This window comes from Sceloporus undulatus, chromosome 1 (assembly GCF_019175285.1).
Source record: "Sceloporus undulatus isolate JIND9_A2432 ecotype Alabama chromosome 1, SceUnd_v1.1, whole genome shotgun sequence".
NCBI classification, from domain to species: Eukaryota; Metazoa; Chordata; class Lepidosauria; order Squamata; family Phrynosomatidae; genus Sceloporus; species Sceloporus undulatus.
In genome coordinates, this window is record NC_056522.1 from 82,356,221 (window position 1) to 82,370,271 (window position 14,051).

At 41.8% G+C, this 14,051-nt stretch overlaps 1 protein-coding gene across 1 annotated transcript in view; it reads left to right on the forward strand.

The window, feature by feature from the left end:
• Positions 1-7,335: 7,335 nt before the first annotated feature.
• The window catches only part of NOX3 (NADPH oxidase 3), a 40,030-nt gene continuing 33,314 nt past the window's right edge, over positions 7,336-14,051 (forward strand). The window contains exons 1-4 of the mRNA XM_042444866.1: positions 7,336-7,380; positions 7,738-7,833; positions 9,776-9,886; positions 12,020-12,104. Coding sequence (XP_042300800.1) covers positions 7,336-7,380; positions 7,738-7,833; positions 9,776-9,886; positions 12,020-12,104 — 337 coding nt within the window. The remainder of the gene's footprint in view (positions 7,381-7,737; positions 7,834-9,775; positions 9,887-12,019; positions 12,105-14,051) is intronic.

The following is a 14,051-nucleotide window of genomic DNA, read 5'->3' on the forward strand; positions in this document are numbered from 1 at the left end:
AATAATAATAATAATAATAATAATAATAATAATAATAATAATAATAATAATAGTTTATTTTTATCCCGCTTTTCCAACTTTGATGAAAGCGGCGTACAGATTTATATTAAGGCTCCCTACATGCTTTAATGGCTCTTTTTAATCTTCTAATAACAGAAGTACTCATTTTGAACAGAATGTGAAACATTTTGTATCCACCTGTTACACTTCAACATTTGTAAGGCCTTCAAATCTATTTTCCTAAAGCACTAAAAGCCTCAGGCTAGCCTAAAGCTAATAGCTCTGGAGGGGGAGAGGTGAAGAATTGCCTGTTTTGCTCAGGTTTTTTTTTTTTTTTTCAAATAAGTCAGGCTGCTGTGTCCGAGGTATATTTTAATGTAGTGCAATTGAAACCCCAGGATTCCACAGGATAGAACCATGGCAGTTAATGTGGGGAATTAGCACTATGTTTCTGCAGTGTGAAGGGGCCACAGGGCTCCTGGGAATGGAAGCCCAAACACATCTGGGGAACCACTGGGACCCATTGTTGTAGAGGTAAGATTCATTTGTCTATTCTCCCTCCACCCCAAAGATATTAATGGTAAAGATAAAGGTATTCCTCATTGACAAGGTTGTCAAGTTGTATCCGATTGTAGGGGTCGGTGCTCATCTCCGTTACTAAGCTGAAGAACCAGCATTGTCAAAGACTACTCTGTGGGTCATGCGCAGGGACGTAGCCAGGATTTTGGGAAGGGGGGGGTCCAGACTAAGTGCCACCATTTTGAGAGGCTAAGAGCCCCCCCCCCCGACACAAAAAGGGGGTTGAGCGTTTACATTAGAATGGCACCACTTGAACTTCCGTTATGGCTCCGTGCTGCTATGGAATCTTGGGATTTGTAGTTTTGAGAAGCTGTTTGGCCTTCTCTGTCAGGTGCCACAACAAACTACAAGTCCCAGCATTCCACAATATGGTGACAAGGGCAGCTAAAGTGGCATCAAACTGGATTATTTTTTTCAGTGCAGATGCAAACTGAGTCCTTCCTCTGAAGGCGTTTACATCAGATAAATTCAGCTCGATAAAGCAAAGCGCAGCTGTTCAAGCAATGAGCGGCAGCCACTCTGTTCATGCTGAGAGACACTCTGCTCATGCTTTGAGACACTGCATTCCAACTTCTGAGCTGAGCTAAGAACCCAGGCTGCATCCACACAACATTTAATTCCCACTTCCAAGAGGGATTTTTAATTCCAACCACACACACACACACACTCTATATACACACATGCACACAATTTTTTAATTCCAAGACTCATCTATCTATCTATCTAGCTATCTGTCTGTCATAATTTTAAATTCCAAGACATTATACCTTCCTTTCTTTTTATAAAAAACAAACCCCTTTAAGAGAATCCTGTTTTGAGAGAAAGGCAGGGTATAAAATCAATAAATACAAAATTATTGTGCAATAGTCCATCAGTGCATGGCTTGCATTATAAGACTTTATAACTTTAAAATGTTATACATTTAAAAACAATTAAAATCACAGTAAGCTCAGAGTGCTACAGAATCATGGAATCATAGTTAGAAGAGACCCCTAGAAGGACCATCCAGTCCAACCCCATTCTGCCATGCAGGAACTCCCAGTCAAAGCATCCTCAACAAATTATGTAATGAAGGTGTCCATCTACATTGTAGAAAGATATACTATAGATTAATGCTATGGAAAATCACCACCTTGAGTCTGTATATTGGGAGAAAGGCGGGATTTAAGAAAATAACAACAACAACAACAACATCTGGGTATTGTAGTTTTGTGAGATATTTAGCATTCTTTGTCAGAGAGCTCTGGTGCCACAACATACTACAAATCCCAGGATTTTCCATAGCATTAAAGTGGTGTTGAACTGGATTATTTCTGCAGTGTGCACCTTATTAGACTGCAGTTCCCAGCAGTCTGTGGTGCTGCTGGATGATGGGCCCTGCAGTCTAGCATTGCCTGGAGCAGAGCCATAGGACTCCAGAGCCCCAATTCATCCTCTGGCAGAATTTTGGGGAAACTCCTTTAAAAAGGCAAAAATAAGGAAAATAAAAACTCCTTGCAAAGTAAAACCCAGAGGTCTTCCAATGGACTTTGCTTCCAAGGCAGGAGGGCAGAGAGGCCAAGATCTTTAGATTGAGTCCTTAGGTTAATTAATTAATCCTAGAATCCTAGAGTTGGAAGAGACCCCACGAAGGGCCATCCAGTCCAACCCCATTCTGCCATGCAGGAACTCTCCATCAAAGCATCCCCATTGATATGCTGAAAAGGGGCCAGCTAAGTGTAGTTTATTTTATTTTTCTTTTAAAAATGAGAAAAAAACAAGGCTGGAAGGAGCAGAAAAGGGCCAAGCCTTGATATCTGGACCCCAGAACATGCTAACTCCCAGAATTCCATAGCCAAGAGCCACAAAAGAGTTAAATCGCTGCCAAACCTGGTTATTTCTTGAGTGTGGATGCAGCCTGATGCAGCTTCCTGTCCCTCGCTCGCTCGCTCCCTCTCCTCCAGGGCTTTTTGGCCCCTCCCCTCAGGCCCCGCAACAGAAGTTTAGGGGCAGCACTTGGGCTCCTCCTGGCTTTGCCTGGGCCGGGAGGAGAGCCTCCTCACCCTCCCATTCTTCCGCCCTCCCTCCCTCCCTCCCTCCCTCCCTCTCTCTCTCTCAGCCTCCCTGCTCCCAGTGAATTTTTCCCTCTAGTCCTCTGTGCTTTTGATGGAGGGGACGGAGGAGTTTTAAAGTGCCTTGATTCACCTCCTCCCTCCCTGGAAGACTTTTATTTTGGCAAAAACACAAGGGAGGAGGGGGGAGGAGGAGGAGAAGGAGTGGAAGCCAGACTGACTCCTATGGAAACGAAAGGGAAAGAGCTTGCTTTGTCTTTCCCCCTTCCCCTCTCAGAGCTCCGTGGTTTTAATGGAGAGGAGGAGGGGGGGGGAGGAAGGAGCTTGAATGCCCCCAGGCCTGAAGGGGGGGGACCAGACCCCCCAAACCCCCCCCTGGCTACGTCCTTGTCATGCGGCTAGCATGACTGCACAGAACACTGTTTACCTTCCCACCAAAGTGGTACCTATTTATCTACTTGCATTATGCTTTCGCACTGCTAGGTTGGCAGAAGCTGGGACAAGTGATGGGAGCTCATCCCACCACGCAGCACTTGGGCCTCAAACTGCCAACTTGCAGATCCTGCAATCAACAGAGTCAATGTCTTAACCGCTTCAGCCACTGCATCTCTCTATAGAACAAAGACTGGAATGTGAAGAATGGTTGCCTCAGCAACTCTGCTAATTAAAAGTAAAATAAAATAAAATTTTCCACCCTTCAAACTATTAAATCATTATTTTCTCTTATAGCTTTAGCTGCTGTTCTTGTATACCTGGACAACCTTGTGTGTGTGCTGCTCCTGTACTCTTTGTATAACCTTGTGTTAACTTTAAACAGTTATTTATAGGTGTGTCCACACTGCAAAATTATAACAGTGGTTCCATCCTATGGAATCCTGGAATTGGTAGTTTGGTGCCATACCTTCCTCCAAACTGTAGCACTAGAATTTTCTGGCAAAGAATTCTGAGTATCCCTTACCAAAATAGAAATCCCAGTATTTATTTTATTTATATTCCTCCCTTTCACCCTGCATTGGGCACATATTATTCCATAGGATGAAGCCATACCAGCTAAAGTAGCATCAAAGTGATATGACTGCGTAGTGTAGATATCAGATAAAAAGAGGTACTTTGTTTCTGGAGGGGCAGTGTGGTGTAGTGGGTTGGGTGTTGGACTAGGAACCTGGAGGGTCTGAATCCCCACTCAGTTGTGGAAACCCACTGGATGACAGTCACACTCTCTCAGCCTCAGAGGAGAGCAAAGGCAAATCTCCTCTGAAGAAATCTTGCCAAGAGAACCATGTGATAGATTTGGCTTAGGGTCACCATAAGGCAGAAACATCAGGAAGGCACACAACAGCAACCTATTTCTCATTGGGTGGCACTGTTAGGACTACAGTGTATACTATTCATCACTCATCTGTCACAATTTCTATTAATTTATTTCATGTAAGAACATGTCAATTATTTGGCAAAGAATAATTTAAAGAAGCACTGTGAGCTCATCCACAAATACTAAATTCTTTCAGAAAACTAGCATCTGGATCAGATGTACTTCAAAGCAGATTGCTACACAGAGCTATTCTTCTTTGAAGTACAGTTATAAGCACAGACAAGTTTAGGAACCCGAAACAGCTTCTGACTTTGCTGTACTTGGAAAAATCCTAGTCAGATGTCTCTCATTCTCTCTTTTCTCTCTCTCTTTTAAACTCATTTTAGAAAATTGGTGTCTGGATCAGCTGTACTTCAAAGCAGAATGTCTCATGCTATTTTACCCTTCTTTGAAGTATGGCTAATTCAGACTCTGGCTTGAAGAAGAAGAAGAAGAAGAAGAAGAAGAAGAAGAAGAAGAAGAAGAGAATTGGCATCTGACCTTATTCAGGCCATTGTTCTTGGCTCCTTTTTTCATGCTCATACCCTTTCAACCAATATGAAAAAGTTTTATACCCTCTGCTGTGTTGCTTGTTAATATTACAATAATAATGATAAGTACCATCTACATGACACTTTGTAACAAACAGGTCTGACAGGTCCCCACACAAGATGCTTAAAACCTTAGAAGGATACAATAAAAGTAATGAAGAGGAAAGAAACAGAAGCAAGGGTGAATTGAGGAAGAAGATATGTTTCACCATGGCTTAGCTACAGGTGGGTTGCCTCTACACCTTTTGTGGGTTATGATCTGATTTACCACCACCATGCACTCCACCATGGTGCCAATGAAATTTGGCAACAAAGTACACACACTAAAGTTGAATGGCAAACAAGGAAGATCTTTTTATATCAAGTAGGAAAGGCTTTCTGACAAGATTTTTGTGGTTTGCCACTGAAGTTGGTTGCAAACTGAGAGCTTTTTTGAAATGAGCATGTCTACTTTATTTCAGAGGTGAATTCCCCGATTTCCACCAAAATCCAGCAGTGAGTGGATCCTGCTGTGAGTGGGTGTATGTGGGTGTGGGTGTGGGTGAGATTGAGAGAGAGAAAGAAAGAGGGAGGAAGAGATGGAAACTGAACAAGTAATGTTCAGTCTTGTCCTCCAGTTCCAAGCATAAGGGGCAGCAAGATTAAAGGAGCAGACTTGTTTCACAGAAAAGACTTATAGGTACTGTACTCAATTTTGAGATTTCTCTCCTGATGACCACCACTTTTGTGAGATGAGCTAGTGAACTTACTACTCTTCAGTCTGTCAGAGAAAGAGGTCAGCACTGAAGCTAGAGAGACATCCCCCCCCCCTTTAAGTCTGTTTTCATGGTACATTTCAATCTGGACACACTACTGTGTGTGTATGTACCTCCAAGTCGCCCGCTGACTTATGGCAACCACACAAATTTCATAAGGTCTTCTTTGGCAAGGGTTTTGCCAGTTCCTTTTTATCAAAATTCCTCATTGGAATTAGAATGCTCTATGCACTTTTGGGAGGTATGGGGAGTTGCGACCTGTTAGGCTGACAGGTTGTCAGCATTTCAGAGTAACCTTTAGTCTTCCTTTATTATGAGCATTCTCAAAAGAATTTCCCAATGTCGACTCAGTGTCAGTTTTTTTATCTCATTGTCTGTCAGCTTATGTTATCATTTGGTTTGCTTCCCATTCCCATTGGAGGTCCATGTGTATTCTTTGACAAAACCATTGCATCTCTCGTGGTCTTCTGAGAGGAATCTCTGTCTCTAGTCTGTATTGGGCTATTTCATCACAGTCATCCATGTTAATCCAACATTATGTGCCAGTTATTCAAGCTTTTGAAAGGAGAACATTGACCACTTCATTTTAGGACTGCAGGCTAGCTGACAGGTGCATACAGACAGGCCAAAATACAGACAGGCCAAAATAAAGCTGCTTCAGGTCACTTTGGAAGTATGCTGTTTAAATTATGCATGCGTCCTAAGAGACTGGAAGCTGCGCCAAAGCTGCACTCCAGTCCTTAGGATTGGATCGTGGCTTTGGTGCGGCTTCCAGACTCTTAGGACCCATGCATCATTTAAACAGCATACTTCCAAAGTGACCCGAAGCAGCTTTATTTTGGCCTGTCTGTATGGGGCCATTGTTTCTTTCTTTTTTAAAAAAAAACTGCTTTCCAGCTCCTATGCATGCACTCCCTGAAAATGCTTCCCAAAGCAGCCTAGCAGTAGGGTAGAGCTGGGAACCTAAAAGCACAGAATCTCTACCAGAAGAAGCACTATGTCTAAAGAACAAGTGCTCTGCTGCCGAACCGATCTATCGATTTGGTTCACAAAGCAATTTATTTGTAAGTGGGAATGCAGCCCTTCATTTCCAGCTTGGCCATTTGGGATCTTCTGCACACATGCAAACAGAACGTGCACAGTATTGGGGGGGGGGGGGGTTTAACCTCCCAAAAAGACAATGGTCAAGCTGATGATAACAGCAGGGAGAACCACAGAATACTGACAAAGTACTTTGCACAGCAGCTTTTTCTTGTTCTTAATAACAGAATGGTGGATTAAGGCTCACAGGGCAGTGCCCCACCTATAATAATACACTTGTAGCCCATCCCCAGAAGTAGGGTACTAGAACTCTCTGGTAAAGAATTCTAAATGCTTGCCCAAACTATAAATCTCAAGATTCCTTAGTATGGAGAATTGTCAGTTAAAGTGGTATCAAACTGCTATAGCTGTGTACTGTAGATACATTCTTGGCCTCGTTGCCTATGTTGATGCCAGCTCAGTGGCATCAGCTCAGTTCACATACAATTGGGGTGAGGATGAACCACTCCTTCTCCTCAGGCAGCAAAATTTCTTGGATTAGCCCTGAAGAGGCTTCAGTATAGAAAGAATATGAAAACTCTGGCATGGAGGTGAAAGCTCTACCTGTCACTCTTCTAATATGTCTACATATTTGATTCAGTGCTAAGCACTGCATTACTTTTGCTTTGTGGTCTAAAAGGGGGGGGGGAGAGAATATGAGTTATCTTGTTAAGTTCTTGTTTGAAATTCAGTGGATAACTAAGCGGGAGGGCTGAGAGGGATTCACGGGTTAAAACAAACCTTTCATTCCTTCCAAAATAATTTGGACAGAAACTGCCTATTATTTTCTCAAATCCTAAACCATGTGCCCCTTGGAGATTGACATCTGGTAGGAAGTCCTTAATTAGAATATTCCTAGGCTGCTACTCCAGAAAGGTGATTATGCAGCAAGGGGATGATCCAGAGAATTCAATTTGTATTGCAAGGAAATAGTGAATTGTTACTAGCACCGAACAGAAACGATCAAGATGGTGTACTGGATTTTGAATGAAAGCTTGTCAGTTCTGTTATTTGTAAGTATCTATTTCATAATCAAGCTCCTGAGTCTCATTAATTTTCTGATATTTTATAGGAACTCGTTATGTTTTTCTTAAGTCTTTCATTTTTGCCATTTCAATCTACAACCAATATACAAAAGCTTCCTTCTATACCTCTGTAACATTTAGTTTATCCTTGCCAAATACAGTATAGCTATGAAATTTGGTAATTTCTACCTTACAGTTCTTTCTGCACTCTCTTTTATCTGTCTTTTAGGGCAGCACTTGTACATTTCTGAAAACCCTGTAATGAAAAAAATACACATTTGATTAATCCTTAAGTAAAATATGAGGGGAGGGGAGCCTTTGATCCGTATACCTTTTCTATTCTAGGTATTGTGGCTGGGGATGAATTTATACTTGTTTATTGACACATTCAATTGGTATGAAGATGAAGATGCCTTTCTCTATACACGGGTTATGCTAGGTGTAAGTAACAGTTTGTTAAATGCCTCCTCAATGAAATTTCCAGTTACACTAGTTGAAGATCTTTATTATGCATATCCAAGTCCTGCTATTTTGCATGCCATCATGCCATTCTGATATCATTTTTTTATTTTAAAAATGGCATCTCATTTATTTCTTCATTTAACATATATACAGCTACTCTCCCACTACAGGACCAAAGGCAACATCCAAACACCACGTACTTCTTTAGCAATGCTTAGCTAGATTTGTCTTGATTGAACTAGATATCCCACTTTATTTGTGTTGTTTTTGTGATTGAAGAGGATACTGTATTGTGTATTTTGGGCAGCCATAAGCCAAGAGGCTGTTTTTTTTTAAAAAAAAAATATCCAGTGTATATTGAGCCTGCCCTACTCAGTGTCTTGTGTGAAATATCTCTCACCCAAATGTAACCATCTGCAGCAAAGATATCACATCATGCCTTTCTGCTAAACAGAATGTTGTGATTTGGTACACCCCCCTTATTTTTTGGTGCACAAAAATTAGTATATAAGTAAGTAAATCACAAAATGTTTTGTTATTTTAAAGGGGAGCAAAAATGTTCTCCCTCTATGGCTAAAAGCGCCACCTCAGAAAGTTTTGCTGTATTGCTCAGACACAAATTCCCAGCTTGAAAAAGTTACTTTTTGGATTACAGTTTTCACAGTCATCTAGCTAGCATACCCACTGGGCATGGTGCCTGAGTGATACTGGGAAATGTAGTCCAAAAAATGAATGCTTCCTTGTCCTGGGAATTCCTCTCTGTCCTGCTCCGCTGTAAGTAGGGATGCCATATCCCGGCGACCCCGGGACAATCCCATTTTTGGAGGACCCCGCCCCGCCCCGCCCCGGTTTGTCCAAAATTCCGGCTTTGTGTCCGGCCGCCGGGCCTGCTCATGCAGCCATTGCCATGACCGCTAATGCACGCGGCCGGCGGCCACCCACCTCCTCCTCCTCGGCAGCGCCGCCCTCCTCTGCCTGACTGTGCCGCGCGGCACTTGCCTGGGCAGGCAACAATGCGCGCTCGCCCCATGAGTGCCTGCACGCGGGGCTAGAAAAGAGGAGCTCGTCTTCTTTGGCCAGCCGGCCAGCCAGCCAGCCAAAGGGGACAAGCTCCTCTTTTCTAGCCCCACGCGGCTGCAACAGCACGCGCTTCCCTGCTAGCGTGCTCACGCAAGGGGCTCGGAAGGGGGAGCTCATCCCCTTTGGCTAGCTGGACAATGGCTGAAGAGCAGGGGCGGGGCTGTTTCCAGCCCCAGTGTGCCATTGGCCAGTGCCAAAGAGCTTTGGAGGAGGAGGACTAGGAGGAGGGGGAGGAGGCAGAGAGGAGGACCAATGAGGGTAGGCCTCGGGGCCAGGGGGAGGGGAGAGTGCCATTTCCAAATGGTGCTGAGGAGGAGGAAGTGGAGAGGTGAGTGGCCACTTCGGCTCTGCCTTATTTCTTTTATTTTTTAATTATTTTTTATTCTTAAAAATAAACAACCCTTCCTTTATATTTTATTTTTATTTTTATTATTAAAAATAAACAACCCTTCCTTTATATTTTATTTTTATTATTAAAAATAAACAACCTTTTTTATTTTATATTATTTTTATCTGTCTAGAAATAATGCCAAAATGTCCTCCATTTTGATCTTGCCTAAGAAACATGCATTTATATTAACATTTTTTAAAAATCATCAATTTTTTCATGTGTCCTCCAATTTAAAAAAATGTGTCCTGCATTTGAAAATGTTATCCTACATTTGTCCCGGTTTGAAGGTCCTGACTTATGGCAACCCTATCTGTAAGTCATTTCACACAGCCAGAGATATAGCTAATCTTGGGCACAGCTCTGAGACACACATTCAAATGGAGCTTTGACAGCTTTGAAGTACTAAAACTTCTTTTCAAATGGTTAATACTTTTGTCATTCTGTGTACAGTCCACGCTTGCCTGGGCAAGAGCTTCTGCCACTTGCCTCAACTTTAACTGCCTGCTAATCCTCTTACCAGTCAGCAGAAACCTCATTTCATTCTTAAGGGGAACAAGCTTTGTAAGTATTCTTCTCTGTTGAGCAGGTATTATCCTTTTAACTATACTTCTTGACATGTCTCATCAGTATAATCTGGTTTTGGACCAGTGTATTAAAAAAAAAAAACAGAGCATGGAAATGTTACATTTTGAGACCAACAGCCATGCTGGTTGAGGATTCAGAGAGTTCTAGTCCCAAAACGACTTTCCACTTGCAGCTTAGAAGAGCCAGATAAACTGTAAAACTGAATTGCAAGTACATATTCAGAGCTGTGAAGTCCATTTTTCCAACTTGAATGTTGCAAATGGAATAATAATTTTATTATTTTGAATGGAATGCTGGTTTTAGATTTATAGAATTAATGCAACCCTTAGGATGGTCCCACTGAAGGAAAAGGGAAGGTGATTTTCCTTTATTCCCCCTCCACACGCACATCACAGTCTCTTATGCCCCCTAAGAATATTTTCCCTTTTTTCCTCCATAAAAGTATTTCAGGACCCTCCTAAACAGTGTGACAGAAAATGCAGAAATGGGATAGAGACAGCTGGTAAAAATTGCCAGACACTTCCTCCATTATGAACCCTCATTGGATCTCGGGGTACTTTCAAACTACACCATTGTAGCACTGTCATTCCACTTTAACTGCCGTGGTTCAATCCTATGGAATCCTGGGATTTTTAGTTTAGGGAGGGTTGTTTAGAATTATCAACCAGAGAGTTCTAGTACCTCCATACACTACAAGCCTCAGAATTCCCTGGGATGAAGCTATGGCAGTGAAAGTGGAATCCCAGTGTGTGGGCTACCATAGTATTTGTGTTCTAGGAAAGGCCCCTCAGTCTCTTCTGTGATGAGAATAAAAGTTTTTTTTAAAAAAAAAATGGAAGGGCACATCTGTATCCAACCCACCGTGTTTTATTATTATAGAATAGGGAAGGACAAAGTGCATGTGGCCTCAGAGGGCTCCTCATGTAATGCCAAGCGCCACACACCCAACTGCCTCCAATCTCAGAAGCCTTTTAGGGGCATGATTTGCCATTGAAATGTAATTCCCTTCAGAGCAATATTTATATACTGGGAGTGACTCGATGATCATTTCTATTCCTAAAAACTGCTTTCAGGGACCTTTAAAGGGGGTTGGAGAAAATTACACTTTAACGCCAACACCCACGAAAGGTTTTGGGAGATGATGATTTGCTATATGTAGGGTGGCGGTGATATGAGGGATCAGCATGAGTATGACCCACCAATGTCTGCAGAGGGCGAAAAGGCAGCCCAAGCTTTAGAACGCACTGGTTCCTGACATAGAACATGATAGCTATGTGAATAATTATTCCCTAAATAGAGAAGGCAAACAAAAGGTTGAAATTTGGTTGTCTTGGGTTCGTGCACTCCTCAAGTCCACTCTTTCCTCCTCTGACAGAGCTATAAATAGATCAAAAGCTTTTGCTTTCTTTTTTGACCAACTACAGTTTAGGCCTATGTGCAAATCTGGGCAAACCACGATGTCTTAACTATAGTTTCTTTTTATTTATTTTTAAAACAACATTATATGGAGCTGACTTGTTCAGTACACCACAGCTAAAATTAATCACATATTTTGGTTTGGGCTTAATACTGCACTGTGCTGTACTACAAACAGAGGAATGATAACTCCACTTTGGGTGTTGGTCTGAATTTTAAAGGACTTATTTAAGGTGCTGAATACTACCCCTCAAACAGATTCACCATCTTGCATAACTCTTTTAGAGTTTGTACTAAGCCCAAAGGAGATTTGCCATTCCCCTAAAACAAGAGCCACAGGCTACGACTAGGCTCATCTTTGTAATAATAAGCCATATTTTTAGGTTGAGAACCAACTTGGTATAGTGGTTGAGTGTTCAACTAGAAGTCTGGGAAAACAGGGTTTGAATCCCTGTTTAGCCAGGGAAGCCCACTGGGTAACCTTCAACAAGTCACACTGTCTCAGACTGAGAGGAAGGCAGCAGCCAACATGCTCTGAACAAATCTTGCCAAGAAAACCCTGTCATACAGTTGCCATATGTTGGAGTTGACTTGAAGCAGCATGAAAAGCTTTTTAAAATTATGACAGGAACACAACATCAGAAGAATAAAGTTGGAGTAAAAAATTTTAAATAGATTTTTCTTTTCATCAAGTGTTACAGAGGAGTGCTGAGGAGACAACTTGATAAAAATATCACATTTCACAAGACTGTTGCTTATGGAGTAGTTGTAAATGCAAGTAAGTTTTTAAACTTTATCTTTGCAATATAGGTGTCCTTGCTTCTCTCTGTTAAGATATTGGTCATGAGATCTTAGTCACTTGTTTCCTTCATGGTTCCCTTATCCTAAATACATGTCGTATACTTACTTAATGAACCCAAGTACCTGACCTGGGCTCCAGAAAGTTATCTCTCCCCTTCTCGCCTCTTTGCTGTTTTCTCAGAAATGTTACACAGCTTAGTGGACCTAACATAGGGCCTTATGACACATTTATTTCAATTCTGCTATTTGGCCTTTCTTTTTACTGACTGCAACAGAGGGAGAGACACCCACTGCAATGTATTCTAACATGTTCTAAAGGCCTAATTCACTGAATCATATTTTTTTTTAACTTTAGCTGGGGAACCATTTATTTATGCTGGAGTGGAGGTGACGTGGAGGTGGCCAGTGAGCATATGCCACGCTCCCATGCTGCCCCCCATGCTGGCGTATAACACCGGTCTGTACAGTCTATGAGTTCCAAGCTCTGGTTAAGCTTGTGAATATTTTCCTTAAGATTTGAATCAGGACACAGGATTGGTAAGAAAAGCAAAAAGAGGGGGGGAAATATGCCAGGAAAATTGGATAAGGTTTAATCTGATTAATTCCATGTGGGTGGGTTTATTTGAATTTTTTAAAAAATCTTACTTGCTTTCTGTATAATCTAGAAACAACCTAAGTCCAAGTTCATGTCCTAAAGCATTCCAAAAAGCTAATAGAAAGACATGCCTCTAACTGAGATACTCAAAATCAGAATACCACATATTTAGGGACTGTGCTCATAATTATATCCTATCCCAGAGATAGCTGGAATTCAGAATTGAGCAAATTAAAAATAAACTCAAGAAGAGAGGGGAAATCTCTGTATATTTCAGCTTTTAACAGTTGTGCTAGACTCATGAGTGACTTGCTATATTCCTGTGCATACTCATCTGAGTGCTCGGGCTTTACTGCACAAGCCCTGTTCGTCCTGCATTCACGTTTGTAAGTGAAATGGAATTATACCTGTTTGCACTCACCACATACCTGCACATCTTCACAATTGTGTGACTGCCACCTGACTCCCCCCTTAGCCCTTCCTCTCTGCCCAGCATGCCTTCTGGGTTTATTTTATTTTTTTTTTTTCCTTTTTTGTGCAATTCCAGAGGTCTGCTACTACGATTTAATTGTGTGTGTTGTTTTTTTTAAGTGAAGAAATAGAAAGAATGCTTGGGAATAGTGAGGAGGAGGAGGACAGGAGAGAGGAGGGGGACAGTGACACCATGTGATTACCCAAAATCAGGACTGCCCTGGCAGTGAAGTTTCACACCTGAAGGCTTGCACTATTGAGAGCTCATTGACAGGTTTCCCTCGTAAAAGAAAAGGGATGTCCTAATCATAGTTGGGGGATGCATCAGCTATAGGTTGGGGATTGTACAGTGAAATAAGCATCACCAAAGCTATTTTTAATGGCTGTTTAAAAGCTGCTTGTAGTGATCTCCTAAGGCTCATAGAATTCAAGTTGACTTACTTCTGAACGAACTCCTTAACAATGCCATGATATACATTCAGAAGTCCCATTGTTTTCAGTGCAGCATACTTTCAGGTGGTGTATATTGGACTGAGTTTTGAGACGTATATACCATACAGCTTATTCTTCTGTATTGTGGATCATTTCTGTTGTGTTCCCCAGTTTCAGTGGAGGAAAGGGCAAATTGGAGTTTTCTGGAAAGAGTGGGTTCCTGCTTCACTAGGTAACATTTTTGTTACTTATCTCTGTGACTGAATTGCTATCGTCACACACTTTTATGACTGTCAAAACAGAAACTGGAGTGTTTTCTACTCTTCAGATCAGTAGTATTCCTTTGTTCTCTTCACCCAGGATGAAACACAGATCTTATAACTGCAGCAGAGATCTAATGCAGAAGGTATATTGAAATAATTGGGC